Source organism: Falco biarmicus, chromosome 8, assembly GCF_023638135.1.
Source record: "Falco biarmicus isolate bFalBia1 chromosome 8, bFalBia1.pri, whole genome shotgun sequence".
NCBI lineage: Eukaryota > Metazoa > Chordata > Aves > Falconiformes > Falconidae > Falco > Falco biarmicus.
The window spans coordinates 20,415,195-20,442,170 of NC_079295.1; the positions used below are offsets into that span (position 1 = coordinate 20,415,195).

Consider the following 26,976-nt stretch of genomic DNA (forward strand, 5'->3'; position numbering starts at 1 on the left):
TGTTTCATATTATAAATTCCTGTGGCATGCTGTATGGTATGTTGGTGTTGCACTGATTTGTACAAATGATCAGTTGATGCCACCTGTTCCTGATGATCATTTGAGGCTCAGTGACATTATGCTAATGCCGACTAACGAATCTTAAGAAATGGAAATTAATCTGTTTAGAGTAGGAGAAAAAAAAACAACAATCCACTTAAGTCTTCTACATTTCAAAGAACTAAAACACACTCGAGATATATGGTACTTTTCCCCCAGTCTTTGCAGTGTTTTCTGCTTATTTAGTTTCATAACGTTTACTCTGTCCTTCAGAGCATAGGCATGTGTGACTAGTTTGTGCCTTCTGCTTTTCTCTGTATTCAGCTTGCTATGATGAAGTACAGATTTATGCTTAGGAAAGGGGTTGCCAAGAACGGGGATGGTATTATTTTGCTTGGAACGTTAGCTTTGTGGTACCCACGGTGAAGGAGAGAAAACATCCTGGAAACCCAGATACTCATCTTCAAAGGTCTCTTGCTGCATTAGTCAATTGTGAAAGAAATGTGCTGGGGTTTTCTTTCCATTGTCTAGCAAATGAGATTGATTCAGTTGATAGAGTGGTCCATCTGCATATGAAGGCACCTGTCTTGGTTTAATGTAGCATCTTTATAGTGAAAGTGTGAATTCTTCTGATGGCTGGCCAGGAAGTTAATCCTACCAGAGTGGTGAGAGGGGAGCATAGGAGGAGAACATTTCTAACACCACCTTTGTTTTTCTTAAAACACGTTTAAAATGATAATAGAGAAGTGCTTTAACAAGTGGCATTTTTCTACCTTTCTGTTGACTTGGTTATGTGTCAAAAAGCAAGGAATTAGAACAATTCTGATGGGAGATTGCTGCTGTTTCTTCTGAGGTACCTAATAGCTCTGCAATTCTGTCAGACAAAAGGAGTTACTGGGTTAATGTGTTAATAGACTTAATGGTGTCTGTCTTCAGGTGTGCGTTACTCCTGGAAGTGTGTTAAACTTGAGGACTTCCTATTTCCCTTTGAGTTTGTGTACTGGTAGGTAAAAAAAGAAAGTTTGCAAAGAAAACTAGTGGGACAAAAATGTGACAATTTCAAGGTTTGCTTGCTTCAGAGTGTACTTACATTCTTGTTCTTTCTACTGCATTCAACAGCATTGACTTGCAGTACACATCTGTCTTCCCAAGGATGGGCCGTTCTTCTCATGGGCCTAGTGAAGTTTAAAGCTAAAAGTCAATGTAATACGTACCTGAATTTAAGTAACTCATGCTATGTAGTAAATATTTTCTTACGCTTTTTTTTTTTTTAAATTTACCCTTTTGGGTATTCGGTTCTATTCATGCTTATTTCTAAGTGCATTACTAAGGTATTAATGACATGAAACATATCAAAATTTTAACTTATTACACCTGACAGGTTTAGTGATACTTTGGACTTCACCTTGGTGAAGAAAAAGATTTTGTCTAGGTCTTGTATTGTGAAGTTAGTTTTCGTGAAATAAATAATTTTTCTTGGGAAGTGTTAGAAGAAAGTTGAAAAGAAAACCAGGATAAGATTGTTTGCTTTTAGGTCATCACACTTCCAGAAATACTGATGTTGCATGCTAAGACAGACTTTAATGGCTCATCTCTTCCCAAATTAGAGAGCTCATTTCAAGGGAGGCAGTGCATCAGCTTATACTAAACTGTGTTGTATTACAGTCAAATGGAAACGGGATAGCACAAAAACCCCCCAAAAGTTGTAAACTTGTTTTGCTGTACTTGAGCCTATTGCTCTGAGAAGAGACAGTGATCCATAGATTTCCGTAACTACAGATTTTTTTGTCTGGGCCATAGCTGCCATGCCAGGCATCAGGGTAAGGACAGAAGGGTGGTTTCCTGATGGTAGTGGAGTTTTCTCGTGTTACAGATTTGATGGCAGTCATGCTGTCAAATATTTCAATATTTGAAAAAACAATTTTATTTATCAGCAACATGTCACACCTAATAAAAAAAAAAGCAGCTTAGTTTGGGCTGTGAACAATAAAGACTTCAGAAGTGTAATGCTGTGCAGAGAAGGTTTCTGTATAGAGTTGGTTAGGAGGTCACTGGCTAGGTCATCCCTAGCACTCATTCACACCTATGTGGGTGCCTCCATCTGTGAGCAGCACTGCAGTGGTAGGTCTTTGGAAAAGACATCTTACGGTAGACCACAGAATTTGTATCTTTTAGATTTGAATCTCATGTTGAAGAGCACTCACCATAAAAGAAAGCTTTGCACTGCTTTACAAATTTGCACTGTATGCTCATGCAGATTTCATAGCATAAGTCATACACTTCTCATCATTGTTATTAAAGCTATAGATTTGGTTGTTTTCTATTATACTCACTGTCAGTAAAACAGTGAACTGTTGTGTTAATCTTGGTGTAATGCTAATGAATTATAATGGTGATAATTTGAAGTGTTTAATGGAAATCAAGTAGTGTTCCACTTATTTATGTTGAAACCATCAAACTGGAGATCTTCATGGGTATGGTGTGTGGCTTCTGGTCTGCAAGTGAGGAATTTGCAGCATTTTATCCTGGTTCTGTCTGCCACTGTTTATGATGGTGGTGTCATTTGCATAGACCATGTGAAAGTGCTTTTAGTCAACACCTTACCACAAAGTTTTAGTTTTGGGGTTGATTTTTTCCCTGACTCAGCTGAATTTTGAGAAGTAATTTGGTTTAGAATATACCTGAAAATATTAATGCCCATTAAGTTATTTGCTTATTTTAAAACAATTTGAGAATCTGCAGAGGATAAAAGGCTTGCAGTATATAAATTGCCTTATGCATTTCCTGTAGCTCTAAAAGCCTTTTTTCCATTCTTTGTAAGCTAATTTGAACTTCATGACTGTTCTGTTGTTGCTACATAAAATGTTCTGTGGACATGTCTGCTAACCTGTTGCTGTTAACTGTGGTGGAAAACACCACAGCTGTTTATATTATAATGCCAGCCTCATCTTCACTTGTTTTCTTATTGCTTTGAAATTGTTTGCATAACCCTGATCGCTGCTAGTTTTAATGACTGCTGTATTAAAAAAATGCCCTTCTAAGAAAGTTGCTTAACTTACTGAACTAAATGGTAACCTTGGAGGTGGGAGATAGCAGAGTATAATGGCCATTTATGTGTCTTATCCTTTTGGTACTATGAAGACTGCTCATTACAGGTGACTGACTTCATGCCTCAGTGTTCCAGGCCCAATTGATTTTTCATATAGTTGTCAGTATGATTCCACACATAAAAAAATAGTTTACTCCATTTTATGTGAATAATGACAGAGAAATTAAAGAATTCTTGTTCTTTTGCATGGGAGGGGAGAATCTTGTCTCTTACACGTTGCTTGTTAAGTAAGTAAGAAAGCTACTGTCATGTGTGACTTTTTTCTAGAAAAAGGAAATGTTGGATTTTCATGTTCTGAACTTATTTCTGTGACAAAAGGTTTGGTTAATAGGCTTCAGTAATTAAACTTTTAACTTTTATATTTCAGCAAAATTCCAGCTTTTCTGAATGTGGTGGATATTGCTGGCCTTGTGAAAGGAGCCCACACTGGCCAAGGCTTAGGAAATTCCTTCTTGTCTCATATTAACGCCTGTGATGGGATCTTTCATCTGATGCGTATGTAAATTTATTTATCTGTTCTCTCTATAGCTTAAGGACAGCATTCTGTACTCTAAGAGCTGTGGAACAAATATCTATTACAATTTTAAACTTCTACTGTTCAGTTCAAAGTCATCAGGTTTTGGGGTTTTGCAGCTAAGAAAATCCCTGTCCTCTGGTTTATAATGAGTACGTATTCATTGGTGTTGCGCTGAAGACTTAAAAAGGAGCTGGGTTTTTGGAAGTTTACAGTAATTGTTTGTTGTTTTCTTTTGCCAGCAGTGCATGGCAGTTGATTTGTTTAGTTTTGTAAAGGAGGAGGAATGGAATGTGATAATAAAAGGCTGAAATGAAAGTAGAAGATGAAAATGTGGAGTTAGTAGTAGACTCTGGGATTCTGTTCCTCACAGGACAAGCCTCACTTCTTTCCTTTTCCTGATTTTTGTTGTCACTTGTATTGAGCCTTGAACATATCCCCCCACCCTGCATCCCTGTGAATTCTGAACATGTCTCAGTTAAACAGAGGGCTTTGATTCTACTGTTTCATCACCTATTACTGCAATACAGAACTGGCCTTCAGAGTCCTATTAACAACACTTACAAACACTTAGAAGCTTGTTGAAAGTGTGTGTTGGCTTGCAGTACATTTTGAGTGTTGAAAAAGGCTTCTGGTCTGAAAAGGTTGAGCTTAATAGTGTTTATGCAGATTTAAGGGAACTGGATGCCTTTGTTGGTGTCTTTTGGTTGGTCATTATTATACAGTGAGTGATGAAACAATAGAACAAAATAAAAGAAATGTATTTTATGTGGTCATCATTGGATCAGCAAAATCCTTTTTGTGGATAAGGTGTTTCTAAAACAAAACCCAAAGGCATGGAGTAGTACTATCTTACAGTACTGATTTAGATGCTTAGAACCCTTGTTGCCATTAGCTTGTTTTTTGAAGCATACTTATACAGAGCAGTGAACTGATGTGCCTCTACAGTCTGCATGCTTAGCAAGTTTGTTACCTCAGTCAAATGCAACTTATTATGCATCAAGAATGCCTAGACGCTGATATGGTGCAGAGTGCTGGTATTATGTTTTCAATCGAGAGAGAGAGACTTTGTGGGGAAAGGTATTATGTTCTTAGGCTTATGTGTTGAAAAACAGGACATGCTTTTGGGAGCATTGGCCTTTTTTAAATGTTTTCTAGTACCAGGAAGCCATCTATAACTGTGCATGTGTTGAGCTTTGCTGCTTCTCTGGCCTTATTTGTGTTTTGTATCTAGTATTCTATCCACTATTTTCTGTTAAAGTCACTTGATGCATACTTTCAGTAGAATAGAAAACTGTGGGCTGTTGTTAGTAGTATTTAAAACTAAGACATTTTGAAAAGGTGAGGCCAGATCCTTCCTGGGTATAGTGAAGCAAGTCTTTTAAAGTTGTGCATCGTCTTAGGAGCTAGTTCAATATGTGAAGGCAGTACTAATATATATATACTAATATACTAGTATATTTTAAATATTTGTAGCTACCCAAGAACCATTGCTACAGTATCCCTAGAAAAAAGCGGGGATCAGTTTTCCCAAATCCATTGGTATCCTGTGATTATAATAACTGTATTGCCTGGAGTGAATTGAGAGCATATGATAAACTTTTTATTGGTCTGTTTTGATACTTGTATCATAAATGCTTGTGAAGGAACAGATTGATATAATAGTCAGTTAAGAAGATGCTTTTTAATCTGTATGTTTAATAATCCTAAGCATTTGTTTGAGGTGGCTGTTAACCATGTTAACACCATGTGTATTTTTCTTTGGGGACTGATAGAGAAATGAGGCTATTATTGTGGGTGTGTAAACTATTTGGATACTTACTTTGTATTAACATCTATTTCTTCTGTTCTGGTCTTGCATTTACTTGTTATATGTTTCGGTTTCTTTTGAGGATTCTGAAATGTAATGATTGTGAAATGGTTGTTGCTGTTTTTCTCTGGGAGCAAAATTATAATGGAATCACTTAAAAATAGGTTTTAAAAAGAAAAAAGTTATTAAGCCTGCCTCTTATGCTGCTTTTGCTAGATGTTTTATCTAGAACGCAAACTAGTGATGAACTGAGGTAGAAATTCTGTGTGTTGATAGCCCAATAAACACAAAGATCTTTAAAAATATTACTTAGGGATAATAATAAAAAGCTAATGAAAAATTTTGTGGTTGAGAGATGTAAAAGTACTCTTCCCCACCCCTCCCCATGAAGTGCATATTAGTTCTACTTTCCCCACGGTACTATAAAAATGAAGATCTGGCACTAAAAGCTAGTAATAGCCCTCTAGTAAATTTAAAAAAACAAAAAAAAATCTGTTGGTTACTATAATATATATATACAGCAGAAACTATAACTCACTGAAGTTTTCAAAATAACATTCCAACTTACATTATTAAAATGTATAAACCTTTTTGATATGCTGTGATGTCTGATATGCTGTAATGTCTTTACAACTACCCACCTGTCAAAATTATTTCCAATCTAAAAATCCCTTTTTCAGAGTCTGTGGCATACCTGGAGTTTGCACTATTTCTATCATATTATATAAACTACTGAAACTGTTTTTGTAAATCCTTAAACTTTCCGGATCCTGGGAGTATGAAGCTTCTTTGTTGCCCTTTATCAGGATTTAGTCCAAGTTCTTAATAGACTGTGTGTCTTTAGGAGCCAGTGCCCCGAGACAGTCTGTTGGTTTTCAGCCTGGCGGGTAGGCACTGAATCTCTGCAGCTGTGTAGAAGCTGACATAAAAGGAACCCAGACAGGTTGCTGCTATTAAAGGGGAATAGGCAGTGGGCTGGAAGGTGAGGCTTTGTATGCCAGCGAGCTGGAAAGGAGGTGTTGCTGAAGATGAAGAGAAGATGAGAATGATAAAATCTTCTTAAGAAGAGATGCACTAGGAAGTGATCCAGGGACCATGCTTTTTCAAAGCATGAAAAATTCAGTGTTTGTTTTGACTAAGATTTTGAGTTGCTCTGGAACAAATGTTCACCTTTGAGCACTGAAACTGTTGCTCCCTGTCTTTATCCTGTTGTAGTAATGCACTACTGCTGCCCATGTTAATGGCAATCATGTGAAGCGGAGCCCTTCAGAGAATTGGTCTTTTCTTATTCCTTGATGCCAGGCAGAAGGTCACTGTGCGGTTTGTGCTGTAGACTTCAAGGTCTGCGTGCCTGAGTATACTGAAGAAAGGCTTGTTAGGCTTTGGCTTAGCTTGGTTCTGTTGGTATTTTTGCAAAAAGTAGTTCGACATAACTCGCTCGAGTTGTGTTAAGGTAAGGATAGGCAAGGAAGTGGCTAGCTAGGAATGGGGAGCTTTTGTTGAGGACTGTGAGCCAAACTTTGGGAATCTCACTGAAGGTATTTTATAGTCCTAGGCTAAAGGTTTTGATCCTGTTTTCTTTATTCATTGAGAAAGTGTTGAACTGTGTCTTCATTAGGACAAAAGGTTTATTTGTGTGTGGTTTTTTTTAGCTGCCATAACAGAACTCACTGTTGTTACCTCTTTGTGTTATGAAGTGCTTTTTGAAGAAGGTTGTTGCCTGTTGGTTTATCCACCTGTTGTTGGTTGAATTTGGCTGGATGCCAGGTGTCCAGCAAGCTGCTCCATTATCCCTCAGCAGAATGGGGGGAGAAAAGAAGATTTTAAAAAACCTTATGGGTCAAGATAAAGACAGTTTAATGAAGCAATGGCAAAAGTTGTACACAGAGCAGTGAAGGAAAACAAAAGATGTTATTCTCTACTTGCCATCAGTAAGTGATGTTTGGCCATTTCCTGGGAAGCAGGGCTTCAGTACTTGTAGCAGTTGCTCCAGAAGACAAATGTCCTAATAACAAATGTCCCTCCTTCCTCTTCCTTAGCTTTTATATCTCAGCAAATGTCATACAGTATGGAATAGCCCTTTGGTCAGTTTGGGTCAGCTGTCCTGGCTATGTCCCCTCCCAGGATCCTGCCCACCTCCAGCCTACTGGTGATGGTGATATGGGGGAAGGTTGGAGAGACAGCTTTGATGCTGTTGGAGCACTGCTCAGCAGGAGCCAAAACACTGGTGTGTTATCACCATCTTTCTAGCTACCAGTAGAAAGCACAGCACTGTGAGGGCTGCTATAGGGCTCGTAGACCCAGTACACCACCATAGGGCACATCGATGAGCTGCAGGTGTAGTACACTCGATGTAATTACATTTCTGTTGGGACTGTGGAAGCTCTGTGTGGTGTTTACTTACACTGTTTCTTGCATGGCATAAAGCTGAAGAGGAATGAGATATATTTCTGCCTGGCTAATTCTCTACTTACCTTACTTTATTTAAAAAAGGGAAGTTCCCACCCCCACCTTGAAATGCTTATGGATTTTCAGCTTTCAAGTTTCCATATCCTAGATAAACTGTTACTTTCCTTGGGAGACGCAATGTTCATTAAACCAATGAAAAAACTGTTTTTATGTCCAAGGTGTATTTGAATATATGTAAAGAAACAGAAATATGTGGTAACAGCACATGGTAGGGTAATAGGACAAATAAAAAGAGATGTAAGGTTGTGTTCAGCACCACTGTATTTTTGTACATGTTTAGTAACAGTATGAAGTAGATTCTCTTGGCTCAGCAAACAAGGTGAATAAGTTTTCCTGTACAGAATAGAGCAATACCTTCTTGGGTTTTGATACTGCCTATAGATTTTTTTCTGTTAAAGTGCACAAACTGAAAATGAATTACTGATACCTATAATAAACCATTTGATGTTAATACACTTTAAAAAAAAATTTGGCAGAGTGAGTGGGGAATTTAATTTTAAAACTATTTTCTACCCTGGATAGCGGCATCTACGCCATTAGTACCATAGTAACCTGACACATGCTTGTTCATCTTCTGAGTTTCACTGTTCAATTTGAAACATTTCTGACCTTTCTATTTTCCATGTTTCAGGTGTATTAGGGTTTTAACTAAGGCAGCAAAGTTTTCCTGGTGGCAGAAGGCAGGCTGTTTGAAGATTGCAATAGTGTTTCTTCTCATGTTGCAGGGCTTTAACTACCTTTCAACTTTTCAGTCACAAGCACTTGTTGAAAATTACTTTCTTTGTATGGTGGACTAAAAATGGCAACCTTGTTCCAAGTGTAAACTTACAGATTACTCCTAAATAATGCTTGGGTGAAGAAAATGCTAGATGTCAATGTTTAGTCCCTGCTACAGCTCTGTTGTGTTCTTGAATGTACTGGATGTTAAAACAGCCAGAGCTCTTCATGTTTTTGAGTTTTTCCCACTGATATCCTGCAGTCCTAGTTTTCCAGAGAATATGTTGCACATTTTTCTATTATTTTTAGTTTCTTTAATGAAATCTAGTCTTTCTTTTCAGAGTTACAGAAATTGAAAGGAAATTTGTCTGTAAAAGTACTTTGCTATCAGATGCGCCTTTTTAATTGAAAAAACTTAGGGTTCGATGCCCAATGTTTGAAATAGGGCAGGCAACATTGGCTTTTGTGGAAGACCTTGAGGGCTCACCTGCATGCCATCACCTGGTCTTCCAGTCCTGCAGAGGAATGGGTGAGCCACCTGCGGTGACATGGTGCTAGGGTAGTACGGGCAGGTAGGGTGGGGTGCTCCTGCTTTGGTCCTCTGCCTGGAAGTGCTCTGACTCCACAGCACAGGAGCTTTAGCTGCCTTTCAGGGGCAGGATGGGGAGTTTGGTAACTGATAATCTGTGTAATATCATTCTTTGTGACAGGAGTGAAAGAACCATGAAGCTAGGTAAACATCCCCTGCGGTCCTATAGAAGTGACTGGTGTGACCAATGTGAATTGGTTCCTAAAAAGCTTTGATTGCTTTTAATCCACTTTTATGTCTTGTTACAACTGGAGAAGTTTAGTACACCCACTGGTTCTGCCTGGTTTTAGGTAACTTCTAAACCAATTTGCCATCATTTAAAAATTGGTTAGAGGTGAATCACGTGACCTGAGTGTAAGTATTTTTGAGATAAGCAGTAGTCAAAACTGAGTTTGACAATATTTGTACCGATTTTTGTGCTCAGCATTTACAACCAAGTTTACTCAGCTTTATTTTTTATCATCATGAGGTTTTATTGGGAACTCACAGTAATACTGCCAGTGTTTTGATTTGCTTGTAAAAATCGAAGTGGTGATAACAGAGTTATTTAATTGAATAAGATGTATCCTCTGTTCTGACTTCATTTTTTGACTTTCTATGAAAATGTGTGTATCTTCTGTATAAAGATGCAAATCATTCTGTACCTTTTATATACTTGAGACATGATGCATTCCCCCCGCCCCCGCGCTGTGTTCTTTAAGAAATCATACCTGCTGATTGCTGCTGTTGGAAGTTGATGCTACAGGGAGGAGGCATATGATGATATCACTTAGCCACACTCCACTAACATTTCGGTGGACAAAGTATGGGTCACATCTGATTCCTTCAGTGTTTTTATGCTGTGTATTGGGCATCATAGTGGCTCTGTTTATGCAATTGTAGCTTGGCTGTGTCACTTCTAATATCTGAAGCTGATTTTTCATCTTTATAATGTGTCAAAATTCATCTTGAAATGATGAAAATGTAGCTGTCTTACAAAATTGTCTTCAACATATTTTGGTTCAGTCTTTTGAAGATGCTTTGGTTTTGTTTTATGCTAGTAAACGTAAGTGCTACCTGTTAAAGTTAGGATTCCTTGTTTATAAATACAAACCTTCCACTGCTAAGCTACCAAAGTTTAAAAGTATTTGCATATATTAAACTTGCTAGTGTTACACAATGAAGATGTATTTCTGTATGCTGTTGAGTAGATAATAGTACTTGTTGAGGTTTTATCTTCCTTATTTGTTGTTAGAGTAAATTGATATTTAATAAAATACTGGGAATAGTTCACAGTGAAGCTAAACTTTAAGTTAGTTTTCAGTGACTTTTCTGTGTTAAAACCAGAAATTGTGAAAACTTTCAAACTGTGGCAGTTGCGTCTGTGTGACACATTTAATTGTATTAACCTAATGCTTGGGTCTTTTTGACTTTTTAGTGGTTGTTTTTGGGGTTTTTTTGTTTGTGTGGGTGTGGGTTGTTTTTTTTTTTTTTTGGTAAAATACTGCAAAGTGTTTTGATTTTGGGAAAAGACCTTGCATAGGAGATTGGGGTTTTTTTGATTGCAAAGTTGTGCAAATAGTATTCCTCTATCCCTTTTAGCACAATTGTCACCAAAACTGAAATAATTTTTTAGCAAGACTATTTTTGCATTGTATATTGCAATTTCAGAATATCGGGTCTCAAAAAACCCCAAACCCAGTGGTAATTAATCTTAGGCCACATGTTATCTGTCTTTGAATTGTTCCTCTCATCATTCAGATACTAAGCCTACCACCTTGAAAGGGAAGGGAGACTAACAAAGATATTCCTGAAGCTGCATACAGATTTGCGTATCATTACTTTTTCATCATATAAAAATAAAATGTTTTTGTTTCAGGAGAGGATTTTTCAGAGGCTGTTTAGCTTTATTTTACTTCAAACCTTTTATTTGTGTAGATGATGAGATGATGGTACAGAGGAATTCTGTATGTACATGTCTTCCTTCCCCTTTTAAATAATGTGAAACAGCCAAAAAGCATGTTTGAATAAAGCTTTTTTTTGTCACAGAAGTCAGTTTGAGACAAAAAACACTGAATGCCTCCCCTGCTGCCCCCCCCTCAAAAAAACCCATCCAAAACCAAACCCAACCCCCCCAAAACAACAAAAACCCAACCAAAACCAAGAAACAACCATAAATCCAGAATAACACAAAGTGCCCAATAAAAAAGACTGGAAGAAGCAATGACTCGTGGAAGACTGGTTTTTCAACAAGTACTGCCTTGACAAAAGATTTGTTGCAGGGAAACACATGCAGTTGTCAGTGTCATATACTGGCCTTGAGCCATTTTGGAGAGCTAGTGCTGCTGGATTTTTCTCTGTGGATCCAAGCATGGAAGCACAGCAGTCTTTTTGCTCAGAAAGAGTGATGGTAAAGAGAAGAAACTTTTCATACAGACATCTGCTCAGAGAAGACTTTCCTGAGAAATAACCATGTAGGATTCGTATAGGTGTTTGTGCAACATCCAGCAATGGAGACAGTGGATGTAAGTGAAATCGGGAGTAAACTAGGGGTGAGACCAGCATCCCGTTGTCTGGTACAATGGCTGTTACCTTACTCATGTGTGTACTGTTCAATACCATGATACAGCAAGAGGCTCTAGGATGAAGGCTGATGCTGTAAAGCAGTTGTCTGTTGATGTAGTCTACTTTGTAGAAGTATCTTGAGCAGAAAAGAACCTTGTGTGTGTTTTGGATAGTAGTACATTATTGACCAAAATGTTGGCAGTGAACATAAAAGACCAGGGTGAGATTCTTGTGATCTTCTGACATGCAGCTTCAACTAGTGCTACCACTAAACCTAAACCTGTAAGGGAGACGTTTTGTACACAGATGTCCTGTTCAATAGGTCAGCCCCAGTGCAGGATCAGTTAGCTTAATTTGGCCAGCTGTGGAAAACTTAACTACTCAGATTTTTCACTTAGGCAGATAAGATGAATACAGGAAGGACAATGACCTCCTAAACTATTGCAGAAGAATTTTGCAAGACCTGTTACTGTTCTTACTTGAGCATAATATTAGTGTCTCTGAGATCAGGAAGTCACGTTGTAGTCACCCTCATCTCCTGTTTTATTGCCGGTGTTTCTTTCCTTTTGATGTGCATATATGAACAAAACACACGGGTTTGTACCTCAAAACTGTTCGCAGTAAGCTGCTTGCAGCTTTGTCTCCCTCCCACAGAGGAGCAAATTTGTTTTCCTGGGTATGTGGGTGCAGATTGTGCAAAGGTGCTGCAAAATTGTCAGCACTCTAGTGAGTTAGCCTGTGTCTTTATTGAACAGTAAATTACATCGCCAGGCTGAGTGAAAGTGATACCTGAGCTTTAATCCATATTACTCTAAGGCCAGGTAACTACAGTTTAAAGCACAAATAAACTCAGATAAGGGTTTAAATAGGCTTTATTCTTCAGCTTGTCTCAAGTAATTGTTATTCTGAGAGCTGAATAAATCTTCCCAAATATATGGGTATGAGGAGCAAAAATTCATGTGTTGTGGAATGGTATTGTTTTAATCCCTGATAATTAAATAGATGTGTCTCAAGGATATACTTCTTCAGAAAGAGTAGATGAGAGCTGTGATGTTCAAAAGTTTTTGTTACTAATCAGAAACTCCGAAGTATTTTTTACATTGAGGTTGCCTCTTGATGTCACAAGTCAAATTTTGACTGTACAGTTAGCTAGGAGGTTTCTTTTCAGTCTCAAATGTAAATCCTGTAATTTTATTTAGTTAGTTACTTAGGCTTATTGAGAAGGAAGATTATTGTTCTTGCATTCTACTGTAGCCTTTATTGTAGTTTGATAATGCTAGAATTGTCTTATGCTAATTGAAGTTACAATGGATTTTGGAGCCCACTTTGTCATTCGTCTTTAGCCTAATATCCTGTGCCTCTCCATGTTCAATTTCTTTTTCTTATCAGAAGAGATGAAAACATAAAAATTTCTTGTCTAAAGGCCACCGCCCTTGCTAGAGTAGCAGCATCTAATGCCATTCTATTTATAGATGGAACTTGTTAAGTTTCCTCAGCAGGGACTTAAAGCTATGACCTCGTAGGCCAGAAACAGGAGAGCTACCTACTGAGCTACAAGGGCAATCTCTCAATTCTAAAGAATACATAGAAAATTTCTAATATACTGTACTGTGAGTCATAAAGTACTTGACCAGTAAACCCCCTTCCCCTGAGAATAAAGACCAGGCAGGTTATCTTTACTGAGTCGTTGCTATTATTTGACCTACAACTACTTTTATTATAGTTCTGTGTGTCATATGGCAGTGTATAATTGCTATTTAGGCAATACAGATGAGACTTAAAGTTTTTCTCTGTGATACTTTAAAGAAATTTTCAGTATGTGATAGTGTTAGAGGGTGTTCAGGTGACAGTTTTTTAAACTTGTTTACCTGTTTGAGTGGGTGTCTTTACTCATGGTGTAGAGTATCCTGGCTTTAAGACAGGGGTAGTTTAATGCCTTGTAAGTAATTTCTTCTTTATGTGCCATGGACTTTCTTGAAAGCTTGAAGGGAAATATACTGCAGTTCGGGTTGCTTGTTTTTGTGGTTTTTTTGTCCTGGTGGTAACATGAAATATGAAAGCATGTTTCACTTTGGTTGGAGGAAGGCTGCAGCAGAAAAGGTAAAATCAACAATTTGGGAACAGAAGAAAGTGGCTGACTTTGTCGGCATCACTTTAATTAGCTGTAGTATTTGCATCAGAAAGGTGAGTGGTCTGTAAACTGAGACTATTATAGCTTCCCTTTTAGAAAGTTGCTTCCTCAAAAGAGGGAGCTAGGTTTTTTGGATGTGGGTGTTTTTTTTTTTTAATGCAGAGTTTTCATTAAAACTTTGAAATAGGCTCATAGAAGCACTTCTGTTTCCTAATTTATACATAAATGGCTATACTACCTAAAACAGCTGAGGGCATAGACTTGTGTTGGGTTTGGAAACAGCAGTAGGAGTTAACTGTTGTGTCTCAGGGGCTCTTGATTGCTGTCCCTCATTGCTCCAGAGTCGAGTATGGCAGGCGAGCATGCAAGTGTGTCAATATCACATGAGCAGATGTAATTATGTCTGAGGTTGATGTGAAATAAAGTGACTTCATATTAAAATAGACAAGGAGCAGTTGCAAAAATGATTGTGATGTGTCATCTGTGGGAGTGGTGGTCACCAGATGAGGGGAACCAACACTTTGGTTTCTGCTAGAGGTACAAGTAGTACAAGTGCCTTGAGGCAAGAGACCAAGTTGCACTGAGGCTATTTCTCTTCCTCTCTTTAAACGGGAACTAAAGTCTTAAGATTTAAATAAAAAACCTGGAATGACAGTAATCTAGTTGAAGAAAGGATAAAATATGTTTGAATCACTCATGAAAAGGAGCAGTGGTGAGCACTGTGAGCGCCCTTTTGTGCTGGCTTTATTTTATTAAAAATAACTTTGCCATGTCATGGGCTTGTGTTCAGTTCATACAATGGGTGCACATCATTTGGTCTATGTTCATTACATTTACGTTTACTATAAACTTTATGCTTGCAAGTTATTTTGAATATACCTTAGGCTCTGCTAGGTCTTCTGGCCCTCAAAATGTATGAATTAAATTCACCCTATTCATCTGGATTTCTTGTATTGATATTCCCATGATGTACGTATATGATACAGCTATGTACTGAACAGGGGAGTAAATAATGCAAATGAAGACCAGGAGGAAGCTGGCTTTGTGTTTCTTATTTTGACTATAACTTACTTATCCTGGACAAACTAAACAAGGCTCCTAGCTTACGTGAGGTATGTAATTGTAAGACTTACAAAACACGGGATTATATTTTGTTTGTCAGGGAAATCTGTCTGAGATCCTTGGAGTGTCAGAGTGCTTCCTTTTTTTTGCCCATAGTCCCACAGGTGCTTAGAAGTTGCTGGCAGCAGTTACTGCATGTTAAAAAGCTAAGAGTGTATCTACCTGTAGCAAAGGAACTGCTTTAGGAGTCACACCCAAGCAAAAGCTCTGTTCAGTAATCCAGTTCAGATGCAACCTTTTTCAATCCAGACTATTTAGTAAACTGACAGAAAAATCTTTGGTTCAGTTTTCTTTCAGAATTGCTATTTATTGGAGCAGTCCTGGTTTCCACAATGACAAAAACACCACTTCTAGAACTATAGGTGCCTGTCCCTTCCCAAGTCATACTTGGTGCCTAACTTGTACGCTGGATAAGTATGTCTTTTGGTAGCTGAAGCAGCCTTGTACTCCAACACCTTTTGTCATCTGTATGCTGCCACTTTCTCCTGTGCTGTTGGAACTGATTGTGGAACCATGTAGTAAAAGGGCTTTTGGTTTTTAAAAATAACCATATTCTTCTTGCTGGGTTATTTTAAAAATAGGTCATTTATTTAATCAGATTTAAGATATAATCCAGCAAACAGTTGTGCTGTTGTAGCTGAGGGAGTGTTAAGCTGATAGGGTAAGCTGAAAAATGTTTTTAAAAAAAAAAATGGTAAAAAGGCAGCCATAGGAAATACGTAATGCAGATTGCATCCTGTGTTTTAATTTGCTTTTTGTCTTCCAAGTTTGCAAGGCTTAAGAGATGTTTTCTTTTAAATTTTGCATGTTGTCCACTGGAGTCTGAGGAAAACTGACTTTTTGGTGGCTGTTACATATGCTGGACATGTAAGTGAGAGCCAGGGTTTGGTTGCAGATGTGTCATGCTGCTGTTGTAATGATAAGGAATTGATGTGGAAATCTGTTGATTTCTTTTGGTGAGCCTTCAACAAAGACAGACGGTATTTTTCCAGTATACTTTCCAAAACTTCTCTCCGATCCTGATCAAGCCCAGCTTCACACTGGTTAAAGGATGAAGTTTTACTTTTCTGCTTTTATTTACAGGTTATCAACAGCTTCTCAGCAGAAATTCTGATGGTCTTGAGTTTTTTTTAATGATTGGAGGTTGTCGGTCTTGCATTTGCTACTCTCAGGTTTCTCCCAGCTATTTTTTAGTGTATTTCAGGATGTATTTTCATCCCGAAATCTTGTGTGGAAGAATTAGCATTGGGCTGGATTTAAGTGCTGGATGTTTATGTCAGCAGTAGTTACTAGAGATGCTTTGAAAGCTGTTGTTTTAATATTGATGCCAAGAGGTCTCTAGCCTCAAGTGACATCTTGAAGGCTCGATGCCTGGAGGCAATTAACAAAATGCATTAATTTCCAACCTAACCATTTGTTCTTGTGGAATACCTCAGAAATGCTACTTTCAGTTTTTGTTTTGAGTGTTGCTGTTAAAGTGTGGCTTCATCTGTTGTTGGATACAACAGCAAGAAGATTCTTCAGAACCTCAGTGTTTATACTTAGATACCAAATTAATTTTCTGAGTATTCAAGTATTGCATGATTAATTTTTTCTGTTAAAGTTAGTTTAAAAGGCTTTCTTTATAAAATCAAACAACACACCTTCCTTCCTTCCTCCTTTCTACCTTCTTCCTTCTGTCCCCCTCCTCCACCCTGTCATACAGGTTTTTCTCCCAATAATGATGACGGCAGATAAGCTTCCATACCTTGAGCTCACTTTACTAGTTAAACTTTTAAAATATGTCTGAGCATAGGTTTGCATTTCAGTACTTACTGAGATAGCTGTTACTGAGATAACAGTTTCTTGAGGCTTATTGAATATTTTTATGCACCAAGCTTTGGTAATTTGATGTGAAAATTGATGTCTCAAAACTAAATAGCAGTAGGAATGGGAAGTCAAGTGTGTGAAAGAGTTGCAAAAGGGAGGAAATGTATAGCTACGAGAATGTAGGCTACCTGAGAGGGATTGCTTGCTTTTAGAGAAAATATGGAAAGAAGCAGAGGGAATCGGAAAGATAGGGAGCCCAAGACTCAGGGCTGAGCTGCTCTGCACTGCTCTGATGTGTCATAAAGCAGAAAGATTAATGCAGTGAACATCACCATAAAAATTGTGTGCATGTGTGTATATATATATGTGTAGCATACAGGACAAAAATATTGATGTGTCATGTTTTTTAATTGTTAGAGGTGGTATTGTAAAATTGCCATGCAGAGGAAAAACGTCTAATACTGGTATGTGTGTTTAATCTATCCATAACAGCAAACACTAAAATCATGTTTTAATCATAAGCAGATGGTTATTTCATAGTTTAATTACAAGGCAGAATATAAAGATTGTTTTGGTATGCTTATTGCATTTTTGCCTTCTTAACTACTTTTCCAGTTTTTTTTTTTAAATGTAACTGTATCAGTCAATACCACTCTAAATTCCTTTTTAAAAAAATTTTGATCTGAATTATCTGTGTGTTTATGGTGTCTTTTATTTTGCCTGGAAGTCTTTTGCACTTAAATGCAAGTATGAAGTATTATCCTGTATTCTGTGTAGTGTAGATGTTTTAGTTGTTGTTTTTTTTTTATAACTGCATATGCTTAAAGAGTATGAAACTGTTCATTGGACTCTGCAGTATTTAAAAAAAATCCAATGCATTTTCATAATGCCACTCTTGGCCCAAAACTACATCAAGCAACAACTGAAACACATCGCTCTCAGTTGGTTTAAAGACCTGGAAGTAAAAATTTCCTTCCAACTGTGGTACAATATTCAGCTGTTGTTTAATATGCATATAGAAAAGACAGCAAGAAAATATAATTTGTCTTCAGTTGATTTAATTTATATATCAGAAGGTATTGTTAAAATATTGAGTGCTTTGTGTGATTACAAAACATTGTAAATGTAGACAGAGCTCAAGTCAATGGGATCCAGAACCGTACCTCAGTTTCTGCTTTTATCAAAATAATAGGTAATTTTCCCTGAGCCATAGTTCATCTTTGTAGTTACTGTATTGAGCTTTTATTTGTAGAGATTGTTTAGTCATTATGAGAAAACATATTATAAAAATTTTGATAACGAAGAGTTAAAAAGCTCTCAGTGTTTTCTTTTTATAAGCCACCTGTTGCCTTAGATGCGTAAGTATATAAATTTGAACAAAGTGCTCATCACTTGTCAGACATCAGTGGCAGCATAAAAATTACTTGTGGTGCTTGCTTTGCAAGAAGTTCTTTTGTGTTTGTGACATCAGCTTTGTTTTATACAATTAAAGTATTACACGCTAGAATAATCTAAATTGCAACCACTAAATGGTGATGTTCTTTTTTCATAGAGCTGAATTTGTTTACTGGTTGTATACATCTATTGACTACTGTTTAACATGACATGTCCCTTTTGCCTTGAACAGTCTTTGGAAAAGGTGTTTTTTTGTGTCCTGTTCTCGTCTCCCACCCCCTCCATTTCTCCTCCCTTCTCCTTTATGGAAGGCTTTTCTCGTACTTTTTTTAACAAGTAGATATAAATACATGTTAAGACTTCAGTATTTTTTTTTCAACTAGCAAATTAACGGCACATGATGATATCGCAACAGAGAAAAAGGCGTTGCAGTAAAGGGAGCTGGACTGCAGGAGATGTTTTGTTCCATGTGAACACTTTGACATGAACAGAATAGTTTTAGTTTGGACGGTTTAAAATAAAATCCAAAGGCAAACCCTGGTTTTGATAACACACACAGGTTTTCTGATTACGACCCTACTGAACTAGTAGTGACTGTACAGATACGTACTGAATGGCTTTCTCTGTTGGAAATACCTAATCTGTGATGTTCTGTTCCTTTGTTATTGCTATATTTTTCTTTTATTTACATGTCTTTCCACTTCAAAGTGAAAGAGAAGAATTGACATGTGTCTGGATTATGATTTCTTAGTATTAAGTTGTTTTCCTTTTGTTAAAACATACTCGGTGCTACAGAAACTCATGGAAAAGACTGCTGTGTCTTCCTCAAATTCTGTAGTCTTGAGTAAGGGGTGATATTTGTGGAAACTTCAACAAACTAGGTAAAATTAGTGTAGTTTTTTTGTATCTTGGTTGTGTTAAGTATGCAGTAAGCTTGTCTTGTTCCCCATAACCTTAGGAAAGGAATAACATCTCTTCAAAATTTCCATATACTTAAAATTATCTGAGGCGTAGTTCTCATTTGAAGAAATTAGGCTGTAAGAAAGCTACATCACAACTAATTTTTATACTAAATTGCTTTATTTTTGTAGGGAATACATGACAACTGTGTAATTCTATAGGAATTTGCATGCAGGAGTTACTGGCTCTGCTGAATCTGCAATAAAATCTGTGATGAAACCTTTGTGTCTACGTATTAGTCCTGGAACATTAAAGACTGCCTTTAGTGGTCACCCCTCCTGCCGGGGCCAGAAGAACGGAGACAGGAGCATATAAGCTCAACTTTCGTATTCTTTCACATGAAGTTGATCTAGTAACTTAGCCTTCTGAGGAATACTGCAAATTAGGGACCGCTTGCCCTAGCAGCATGATATTATCTTTTTTTTCCCCTCAAACTTCCTCTCCCTTCTGCTGATCGTGAAGCAAAATCCACTCGCTTTGCTCATGTGTTCCAGCCACTTTGTATGGCCCTGGTTACTGGTACTGTTACAATGGTTATCGTACTGGTTACAACTGGGACAGAAATTACTGAAACTTGATACTGAATTTCTTAAAACCAGGTATCACGATGTTGCTTGAAATAAAGTTAAAAGTGGCTTACAATCAAATAATGATTACAGCAGTGTTCCAACAATAATCCTGTAGTGATGGGATATGAAAAGTATATAAAAGCAAGCTAAAGACCATGCAGAACAGTATTAAAAAATGCAGCCGTATCCATATAGTTTAGTTTATCATGCAGTTTCTTTGCTAAGAACATGATTTATCTTAATGCTCACATTTCAGAGTAATGTTTAAACCGATAAACTATTAACAACAATCACTTTACAAACATGATATTTTTTGATTTTATTATTCTAACACCATTCTAAGCTGCTAACTGGCAAATTAACTGATTGTTGCTTTCATCTTTTCACATGTATTTCTGTTGTTTTTCTTGGAATGTGTATGTAAGCAAGTAGGAAGAGAGAACAAAAGTGACCTTTAAAAGTACTTCTATATCCTTTCCAAGGGCGCAGTTCTTTTATTTAGTCATACTGTGTTTGTGATTTAAATTCCATGAATTGCAGTCAAGTTCCACTCAGTGTGAATAAAGATGGCTTGGTCTGAACCTACACTAATCAGTATATATTTATAAAAACCAAAAATTAACGCCCTCCCCTGTCTGTATTGATTACATTTGCAGACTGACATTTAATGTGTCTGTGCCACATAGAACGAATGATTTAGTGTATGAGTTAATTGATCATTTACGAATAAACATTCTTCTTGTGTGGAAAGAGAGAGACCGTTTCCTTGTAGCTGATTTGTCCCATACATGTTTAAATTCATTTTCCCCCCTTCTCTGTGTGCTTTCACTGTGAATGGTTTTGAGTATTAATGGATACAGTTGTACTCATTGAGTAAATAATCAGGGAGTTTTGTTACATGCATGTATTTTTCTTTATGCAGAAGCGTTACAGTGTCACTGCAGGACTTGCCTGAGCCATTGTTAGAACTGGAGAGTGCAGCGTGAGTGTGCCTAGCAGAGCAAAGGTACCTGCCAGCTGAATCGGCTACTCAACTTTTCAGATGTCTTGCTCACTAAACCTCAGCAAGGTTTCAGTTATTAACGGAGGAAAGAGACAGTCAGAATTATTTAATAATTTATTTTTAATGAAACCCTATACTTTTTATTTTTTAGGTGTTAGTATGTTTTCATTTTCCTCTGGTGCTGTCAGTGTAATGTTGTCATATTAAGATACTTTGACTACCTCATTTGGATGTTGTTGAATAATAGGGTGGACTAGACACTTCAAAAGGTACATACATTCATACTTCTGATCTTCCTAATCAGCTGCTGTTTCATACAAATATTTCAAGCTTTTCCTAATCTTGTTGTTAAATAAACTAAGGGAACCAATTAAGTCCAGGAGCACAGTGTATGTATACTAGTGGGGTCTGGATATGTAAATTGTGGCTCTCATACTTGTGCTGTGCAGATGTGTCCGTTTCCCCTTTAGTAAGGGTGATTAGATTGTGGGGTACAAGCCTGTTCTTGTCCGCCTTGCGCTTGGTCCTTGCTACTGCAGGCTGGATGGCTTACTTGATTTCTGCTTCGTTGTTGCGTGTCAGGAGCATGCCAGGCTGTATTCGGGAGAGGGAGTGTGGGATTCCCAGGAAGGCGGATGTCAGGAGCCCACAGGGGTGGCAGGTGCTACCTGCCTGGAAAGTGCTTTCAGACTACCCGAGCCACCTGCATACCAACAGGTTGTTGCAGACCACCATAGTTTTCAGCTTGTGTGTTGTAGTCACACAAGGATTCCGTACTTCTTCATGTCCCTTCATCTGGTTCTCATAAGCAACATCCAAATTCCCTCCCTGCTGGAGAGAAACCCTGCCTTTGTCAGCTAAAAACCTCAAGTTGTGCTTTTCTGTCATCTCTTTCTGTTTATGGAATGTTTTTTTTTTTTTTGCAGAATTACTCTGCACGTGGTAGTTGCTGGTTTGGGGTTTTTTAGCTTTCCTGCTTTTTGTTTTCTTGCTATGTAACAGCAGGGTGACATTGGTTAACAGGATTTTGTACGTCAGTAGTGCTATTTACTAGAACGTTGTTAATTTATAGTACTAGAGCAGGGAAAATATGAGAAACAATAATTTGTTTGCAGTCTCAGAGAGCTAAAAGCTTCTTGACTAGAAAGATGTCTTTGGGACCGCTGCAGCTATAGAAAAATAATTTTAAATTTAAATGTTTAATTTGGTGGAATTTGGTAGGTTAAGCCCCAGGTTAATAGAAAGAAATTTCAAATTTCACCCATAAAACTACTGTGAAGTTACTTCTCCCCTGCCACCCCCCACCCCAACCCCACCCTATGTTTTAGATTTTGCCTTGGTGAGCAAATAGTTGTTCTTTGTTTCAGAACAAGCATACTTATGCAGAAGTGCATTATCTTTGTATTATACAAGCACTGCGTAGAAATATTTCCACATAACTAGAATGAAATATTCAGCATGTTTAAGAAGAAAGAGCCTTTTGGAAATCTTTGGTAAGGGAAAAGATTACATGTATGATGCAGTTTGCATAAATCAGTCTCATATGTATGGTATGCCACCAGTTTTAATATCTTGATGGAGGTACGAGGTGGGTAAGCTGGGCTTGTGCATGGCCGCATGTGAGAGGGAGGCAGATGGAGCCACATCTGAGAGCAAAGCAGCGTCTTCCAGTGGAATGCAAACAGGCTCCAAAGGCCTCTTTTAGTAGGAGGGGGTATTGTAATATTATCAGCAACGTTGTGTCGAAAATTGAAAACCAGTAACTGAAAGCACATTGTAAAAAAACAGATGATGTTAATGACTTGGAGAACATTTTTAAGGTTAGTAATCAGCAAACCTCAAAGAAAATTATCTTGTGATCAGTGGTCTGATTTTTCACCGAAATCGAGAGCCTAGTCAAAGGTAATCCATCTTCTGTTCACTTAACATGTTTTTTCTTAGCTATACTGCTTACCCATTTACTTAAAGAAAAAGATTTTATGTGTCTTATGTACCGTTAAATAAATGACAGAACAGAAACTTAACAGCTTTATAGCTTTTTGGAAGTTCCTTTCTTCTGCAATAACATCTCAGAAAACTTCAGAAAATTATTTAATAGAAGCAAATTGTTTGAAAAATCAGCCTTGTGTAAACACTGGCTTGCTGATAATGAAATGTGGCCTGTTTTCATACTATTGCAGCAGCTATGCTTTCTTCAAATTTTTTTTTGTGGCAGAAGAGTCTTTTGTTGATTTGTGGTGTGTTTCTAACCTTTTTGAAGTTTCTGCATGATGTTTTCATAAGCTCTGAACATCAAGGTTTTCCTGACATATGAAAGGGAAAGAATCTTTGATAGGTAACATTTTCTTTCTGTGGCATGTGATAGCAGAATTTTTTTATCCCTGATCCAATTTAAGTTAGCATATTTCATTATGTAAAAAGGTACTCTTTTTCAGAGTTGTTACAAAAAGGGAAAAGTTGAGCGGTGAACTGTGTCTTCCTAACAAAGTTGAACCGGTTTGAAATCATAAGGTTACTGAAAAATAGGATGTAACTCTTAAGAGATCGTTTCTGTCAGATTCTCGTCTTTTAACTAGTAGATGGTGTGAAGTCTGCTAGGACAGTTCTGGCCTCTGGCTTGCTTCCTTCAGCCCTCTTTCCTGTGGGCAAATGGCGAACAGGGTGCAATTAAGTGAAACTTCATGAAGTGATGGTGGTGCTTGGCTTGCTGTTCTGGAGAGCCATCTATAGCAGTAGTGTTAGAGGTGTCTATGTAAATGCTTAAATATTGTATATACCTTTTTCATGTCTTTTGAAATTTTGTTTTTTTTTTTTTTTTTTTGTCGTCTATCTCTCATATAATGTGAAAAAGTATTGTGGTTCAGCATCTACCGAGAATCTACTGGTTTTAGAAACCCTGATATAATTCCATATATTTTTGTAAAACTGATAGCCTCTTCAGAATAGACAAGGTCCAGGACAAATGCTACATGATAGCTTTTGGGGAAAAAATTGCAAGGAACCTTTCTACAGTAATTGGATGAAGATGATTTTTTTTTTTTTTTTTTTTTTTTTAGTAGACTTAAGTGCTGATGAACAAGGACTTTCTTCAGGGATGTCAAAAATTGCCAGAAGCATGATGTCCAATGTGGTCCTTTTTTTCTGGAGAGTTTCCTTGAAAGCAGAGTGTTTTGAGATTGAGAGGATCTTCATTCTGTCTAAGAATGAGTTTTAATTTTTTTATTTTAATCTTATTTTATCAGGAAGATAAGACTGATGTCAAATGAGACCTTGAACATAAGATACTGCATGCTGGAATTAGCAAATGACCTTGTCTTTTTTCAGAGTCCTTTCTGACTACTCGTGAGTTTGATAGTTTATATCACAACTTATTAAAAAAGTTGTAGCAGTGATATTTAAAATGGTAGTGGTCAAGTGAAATATGATAACATTAGTTTCGATTATTTTTCATTCTGAAATGTTTGGATTTCAAAGACTTTTTTTTTTTTTTTTAATCAGAGAGGGAATGTTTTAAGATACATGTTTCCTTGTGCAAGAAGGCAGTTTCTGGTGGCCTGCTTGACTTTTTTGCTGCATGACACAAATGTTCATACCAACTCAATGTGTAGAGAAGTATGGATATTTACTCTGAGAATTTGAGCATACCTTTATGTGAGCGCTTCTTCTGGATCTTGAAGTTAAAAAAACCCTGCAAAGGCATACGTATTATTGCCAGTTTAAAGTCACTAGGAAACTAAGGCAGTACCACTGAGATGGTCAGTCTGCCATTCATGTGGTGTTGGCTGCATGTTTTTTACTTCTGCACTGTCCTGTGCTATATATGAGCACAAAATTAACTGTGGTTGTGTGCCAAACTGCAAAAAGCCAGATCTTGTTTATTAGTAATGAACAACTAATTTGCAGCTGTAATCCTTGGGTTTGCCCATGTAGTAATCAAGAAACTGTGAGGAAAGCTAATTCACCTTCACATGAACTGTGTTTGGAAGATGTGTGACACAAAATAATTCCTGATGTTGAAAAATTATGTTGGATAATGAAAAATGTAATAAGACATAAACATATATAGAAGCTGGTGAATAATGATGGGATACAAATAGTAGGGGAAAAATATCAGAATACTTCCATATGAAAGTGTTGGTCTCCAAAGAGACTGTTTGCTAGGACTGTGTGTGTGCACACAGTTTTACCTAGCAAGCATTTTTAGGTGTTACTGTTAATACAGACAAATGTGAAATACAAAATATGATGTAGTAAGTAGAAGATGAGTTTAAAAATAGCATGTCAAGGTAAAATATTGCCACTGTTTTAAAGTGGTAGTTTAATTGCAAAACATAAAGCGATTATCTAACAAAGTACTTTGCTGAACTGATCTTGCAAACCAGTGCATTTAAAAGAACACAGCGGCTGTCTTGGCAGCTGTCCCCTAACTCCAGCCCAGGGTGCCATTGTCACAACTCAAGTCATTCTTTGCTTCTTGTCCATAGCTGCAGTTCAGGTGCTTGTGGTCATGCCACAAGGCATCTTACTGCCATGAAAATAGTGAAACTGTATTAGTTCTTTAAGTCTGCACGAATGAGGATAATACAGAGTTTGGGTGTGTTTGCAAATGCTGAGCCATCCTGAGGGGTGCAACAATTTGTATTAATGGTGCTTGCCCTACATGAACTACATGGTGAAGGGGTAGTCCCTAAACAGCTTACCTTAGTGTGCATAACTTGCATTGAGGTTTTTAATTCATGAAGTACTGTAATTTCAAATTCAGAAGTTGAGGTTCTTTATGTTTTAAACAAAAAGGTTTATAACAAACTGTTCCTCATGGTATGGTACTTTATAACATCTTTGTCTTTTTCTATCATTAAGAACAGTGTTTCTGTAATGTTAATTAGCTAGTAACTGCTGTTTTCAGTGTGCTTTAATTACTGTATGTTGCTTGATTATATGTTATGAAATAAACTTAAGGTTATTTTAGATTGTTAAATGGTGAGCTAATATATAACTACTGTGCTTAAGATGAGGTTTTTCAGATGCAATGGTGGGAATATTAGGAGAAGCTAAAAACGCAGTCTCATTCTTAGTATGTGAAGACAAATTTAAGAATGACCTCCTAGATTTTAAAATTATTATTTATGAGTAATATCTGGTAAAATAACATGAAAATACTTTGAATCATAACTCTGCATAATCATAAAACAGATTGTAAAGGTGTAACTTTTGATTTGTGTATGTGTTACTAACAGGCATCTTTTGCTGACAGTCTAATTGTACAATGTAAGATACTTATTTACTATCACTTAAGAATTTATTAAAAAAATGTTCCTGTTAAATTACATTTAGTAATAGCTACATTACTAGTAGATAAATTACATATATATAGTGCTGTCTGCACATGTAGGTAAGTATTGCTGCAGTGACAATTGTATTTTTTAATTAGCAAGATGTTTAAATAACTTGGTGCTTATGGGCACTTTCATATTCAGTTTCAGACAGAACAGTGCTAAATAAAAGATTGTACTTAATGGTTATATTTGGTCAACAGACAAAAAAAAGCTAAGCTTTACAGATGACTTAAAACTTCTGATAACAAATAATTTCATGACCTTCCATATTCTAATAAAAAAGTTGAAAAAAATTTTGAGCAAAATTAAGTGTTTTAAAATGTATCCTGCAACTTCTTTGTCTCCTTTAGGAAGATATTTGCAGTAGTTTTTCTATTGGCTATTGATGTAACTGATCTAACACTGGAAACCACTAAGAATTTTAATATTGTTCGTATATAATTGCTTTAATCTCTGGTCTTTGCAGGAGATGGTGCTTTAAATACTCAAGAGGTTTTTTCCATGGTGTTTCTTTCTCAGATTGCTAGTATAAAGTCCGTATTTGTTTCGGTCGATTGTACATAGAAATAAACAGTTTACATTTTCAGTTGATGCATAACTTTTTCATTTGCTTTACTATGTCTTAAATTCTACCTTCATCTCTAGTTAAGTTTTGTGGTTATGTTCGCATACTTCCCCTCAAAACCTTGAGAAATTCAATGTAAGGCAGCTGTATAGCTCTGATCATGACCTAACTTTGCAAATGGTGCAAAATATATAAAGATAAATCCTGTACCCCAAGATTTCCATTGTAATTTCTTTTGCAGAAATGTTCTCAAAATGACTTTGCCAAAAATATTAACTCTTAATAAGCCACCAGT

At 37.0% G+C, this 26,976-nt stretch overlaps 1 protein-coding gene across 2 annotated transcripts in view; it reads left to right on the forward strand.

Moving 5' to 3' along the window:
* Positions 1 to 26,976, forward strand: part of OLA1 (Obg like ATPase 1) — a 103,635-nt gene that overhangs the window by 8,673 nt on the left and 67,986 nt on the right. Inside the window, exon 4 of one of the 2 annotated variants that reach the window (XM_056349018.1) lies at positions 3,516 to 3,643. The exons of the other annotated variant lie outside the window; for it this stretch is intronic. Within the exon in view, the coding sequence (XP_056204993.1) occupies positions 3,516 to 3,643 (128 nt within the window). The remainder of the gene's footprint in view (positions 1 to 3,515; positions 3,644 to 26,976) is intronic. 2 annotated transcript variants of the gene reach the window in all.